Below are 4384 nucleotides of genomic sequence, written 5' to 3'. Positions count from 1 at the left end.
AAGCGAATTGTGTTGCCTCTCACATGCACACTGAGTTAATGTGATCCTTGCACACAAAGAATATATTAACATAATTTTCTCCAACAGAAATCATGTTCGCCTTGTCTACTGTCGCATGTTAAGCTTCCCCCGGATCAGATGTTACTGCACAGTGTGTGCTTGCACAGGAGAGGCAGACAAATGTAATGTTGTTTGTTATTAATAAGGTAAGCTATACTTGGGATCAAGTGTCTTTTATTATAAACATACACTTTAGTATGTCACTGCACCATTTTTTCCTTCATTGTTATGACAGCCCTTTGTCAGTGGCTACCAGTGGGATTTCCTCTGTTTGGCAACCAGTTCCAATAAATGAGAATGGCTCGCATAGAGTGGGAAGGACGAGTCCACATCAACCCACTGTACTTGGCCTGCATCATCGCCAGCTTGCAACGGCAGCTCGCTCACACTGTTGCCTGTGTATAAACAAAGAGAGAGAAATGGATTTACTAAAGATGGCTTGTACTTAAGTGTCCTGCAAATTGTTGATACAAAATGAATAAAACACTGAATTTTTCAAATCCTCCTTACCATTTTCATCGTGGAAGTTAACCGCAACTGTCTCCATCCAAGCATTATCAGTGTTTCTAGGATCATCTACATATCCTTTAAAGACCTGCAGAACAAAATACAGAACACATGTTTTTAAGAATGAACATGTCCAAGCTCAGTTTAACTTAAAACTGATAACCTGTAACACACGTTTAGTCATATTATTAAGGTATGATTATTTGTATCTCATAATTACATTTTTCTTTTGACAAACAAAAAAAAAAAACTGTCTTTGTCAGTTGCAGACCTCAAAACCAGGTGATTTAAAGAGTTGGGTGATGCGCTCATGAATTTTAGATCTCTCTAATGGCGATACTCCCAGCGAATTTAATGCCTCTTCCGAAAACTCCCGCTGAAGAGTGAGAGAAACATTCTCCCCTGGATCTACCATCCCCTGCAAACAGACAAAGGGATATGAGTTTCAGCCCCAAGAAGTAACGTGGAGAGGAAAGTGAACGACAGATATTAATAAAATGTGGAAAAAGCCACCCACGCCTGGAATGGCCCACTCCCCGCAATCTTTTCTCTTAATGGAAACAAATTGCAGGACGGGCTTTTTGGAGATATGGTGAAGAATCTTTTCTCCTTTAGCATCTACTTTCCATCTGCAGGACAATAACATACATCATACAGTATATCCAAGCTGCAACATGCAGAAGGTTTGATGTATATTTTGGAAGAGGGGCAATATGATAATTTGATATAGTGATAGAATGGTATATCATGTAGAGGTAGTACAATAACGGAAAAAAAATTGATTACCTTGTGACAATGGGATCTGCAGCGTGATTGGGTCCCCATCGCCCCAGCAACCCTCTACCCATTACCCCTGTGCGTCCATGAGGATTTCTACAGAAGTATAAAAATTGTTGACAATAACATTACATCTGTGATTGACTGGTGACTCTCGCACAAAGTCAGCATTGACACAACAAAGTCTAAGTTCTACAGCTGCAGAGGTTTGTAAATTTGATTAAAAAGATGATCCTTCCACATGTATGATTGAACCTCATTGTAATTGTGCTGTCACTTTTATTGATATACATATGCATAGTATACATGTTTGTTTGGACCTGTATCTTTTTATCATCCAACTAAGCACTTATAGTTTTCAGGGTCCCAGGGATTTGGAGCTTATCCCAGCTGACTTCAGGTGAAAGCCAAGCAACACCATGGACTGGTGGCCAGTCAATAACAGGGCATATACAGTGGATATAAAGTATACACACCCCTGTTCAAATACCGGGTTTTTGTGATATTAAAAAATTGAAAGAAAATGGGAGAAAGCACAAAAAAAAAGCCAGGAATATCCTACTAGAATTGGAGCTGAACCCATGCTGCCTACACACAAGTCAGGTGAATGACCCACTACATCATTAGTGACTTTCTTCTAATAATATTCATCAACCATTTTTCACATTTCTCTCGCTTCATTTTCACTTGTGTGTTGCTCTTCATTCAATTTTATATTTTTTATTTTTCTCTTTTTGTTATTTTTATTATGTAAAGAACACTGACTGGCCTTTTAGTACATCTTAACTTGCAAAGACATCAGAACTGGATTAGCTCAAACCATTTTCATTCACATCCATAAGTACCAGTAATGAAAACAACAATACATTATGGCAATGTTAAAGATTTGTAATTTGCATTATATTGATGCTCTCAGGCAGTATCCCATCATATGTCATGCCTCATTAAAATAATATTGGATACTACAATTGGGGTAGCATTGTATGAACCACTTCTCTTGGTACTTGGTTAACTTACAGAGGCTTTCCATCTTCCACTTTGTAGCAGCCATCAAAGCTTCTTCTGTCCGCAGAACCATCCAGAGAATTAAATTGTGGGTTGAATGACCTGCATTACAGGCAAAAATAAAGAGATAATTGTTTTCAAAATGTGATCAAAACTATACACATAGAACAGTTCCAGCACGTGCATAGCAACCTGGAAACATTAATTAATGTTATAAGCAGCACTACTGGTGAGTATGATGTATTTTATTTAAATGTTGTATGTTTTCGTCATGGCTATGGATAAATACTGTTTGTGTAGTGCTCCAGATGACGTACATAGCACAGTTGTGTGCTGTTACAGTCATGTTTTGTAATGTATTGATGGTTTTGTTTTTTAAGTGGTGGTACTAAGAGGTAGATTAAGTCAAGTAAATCCTGACTGAAGGCCCAGGTACTAAATGCATGGCCTGCCACTGCTCAAAATATGTACTGTATATGCTAATGCAGTAATGCTGCTCACCCAATTTCAGGATCTGCCCATGTTGGTTTCTTTTCCACTGAAGGATGGGTGTAGTTGACTGGATTATATCCTTGGAAACTCTGACTCCAATCCACCTGGAAATCACTCACTGGGAAGCGCTTGGTTTTGGATGCTGGGTACTCGGGGCATCTGGACTTAATGTGTGCTGAAGTGCTCATTGTGCAGACACTCTTGGAGTCGTGAGAACAACTTGACGTGGTGGGAGCGATGGCTGGAGTGATTCTGAAAGAAAGGATGGCCAACTGAGCAGTCGATGACAACCCTGCAGCAACGAAATCTTACTGAATAAAGTGAAATACTTCAGCACTACACATAAACATATCGTTTGGTTTACAAGAAGCTACAAACAAAATGTAACAAAAAATAACAGCCACCCAATTGCACAAATAATACCCTTGATTTATGACTTAAGAGAGCTCAAGCCAGCTTTAAGTATTTATGACTAGAATCCATACCTGAGTCCGTAAGTGCTGACTGTATACGGGAAGTCGAAGAGGGTGAGCGCTAAACGAATCGGGACGAACACGTTTTGTCGCAATACAAAACGTATCATTCCTAGAGCAAAGGAATCAACAAATTAGTGAGCGTTCCATAAACAACTTGTCACGTATTATTTGCGACGTAACCAGGAAGTGCACTCACTGTTTGCGTGATGACGTAAGCAAGGTCCGGGGTCACAGTTGCACTCGTTTTCAGAGATCAATTGTAATATTTAAAAAAAAAAATGTAATTAAGAGTGTTTATTGGAATAAATCGCACTACAGAAATTATTTGTTGAATCTTAGATTAATTAAATGTTATGCATGTTTAATATATACATAATGTGTTTGATGTAAGTGATGAAAATAACTGTTTTGTAGTAATGTAGTTTCATACTTATTCCTCATTTTTCCGTCCTTACTGTTTGTAGAATTTCAAAAATAAGTGATTGAACGTGAACACGAGAGCGTGTGTGCTATCCCACTGTGCACTCATTGTACAAATATTACTATTTGAATATTAATATTGGAGAATAACTCGACTATGGTACATTTATTCTTTACCATATACAATGCCTGCCAACATGCAACATTTTATCCTTCTAGTTCTTCTTTTTTGATTCAAGTCAAATCTTAATCCCTCTTGTACTCTGCTCTTTCTTTGTACTTGTTGGTTGTACACATATTATTAATAAGATTGTAGATGTGTGAATATTACTGCTATGTGACAACTTACGTTCCCTCTCTTGGTTCATAAATTACATATCTATCTATCTATCTATCTATCTATCTATCTATCTATCTATCTATCTATCTATCTATCTATCTATCTATCTATCTCTCTATCTCTCTATCTCTCTATCTCTCTATCTATCAATACCCGTGTAATACTTTAATATGTGTTGGATAACAATGAACTCCGAACTAATTGTCAATTTAATACGTCTATTTTCGTGCAATTACACGCAAACATAACTCGTCACGCCCACCCGCGGTTCCTCTATTCAATGCTGTGTATTTAGTTTGTTTTAGCA

The 4384-nt window shown here is 37.7% G+C and overlaps 1 protein-coding gene across 1 annotated transcript; it reads right to left on the bottom strand.

Moving 5' to 3' along the window:
* Positions 1-217: 217 nt before the first annotated feature.
* On the bottom strand, positions 218-3513 carry nudt9 (nudix (nucleoside diphosphate linked moiety X)-type motif 9). The gene is given in 9 exon segments (XM_061749448.1): positions 218-455; positions 571-655; positions 839-985; positions 1085-1196; positions 1354-1440; positions 2362-2451; positions 2851-3101; positions 3103-3133; positions 3327-3513. Coding segments are annotated over 9 exon segments (1047 nt in total). The 5' UTR covers positions 3425-3513; the 3' UTR covers positions 218-309.
* Between the last annotated feature and the right edge of the window lie 871 nt (positions 3514-4384).

The sequence above is a fragment of the Phyllopteryx taeniolatus genome, chromosome 16 (assembly GCF_024500385.1).
Source record: "Phyllopteryx taeniolatus isolate TA_2022b chromosome 16, UOR_Ptae_1.2, whole genome shotgun sequence".
NCBI classification, from domain to species: domain Eukaryota; kingdom Metazoa; phylum Chordata; class Actinopteri; order Syngnathiformes; family Syngnathidae; genus Phyllopteryx; species Phyllopteryx taeniolatus.
This window is presented reverse-complemented; position numbering and strand designations above follow the sequence as displayed.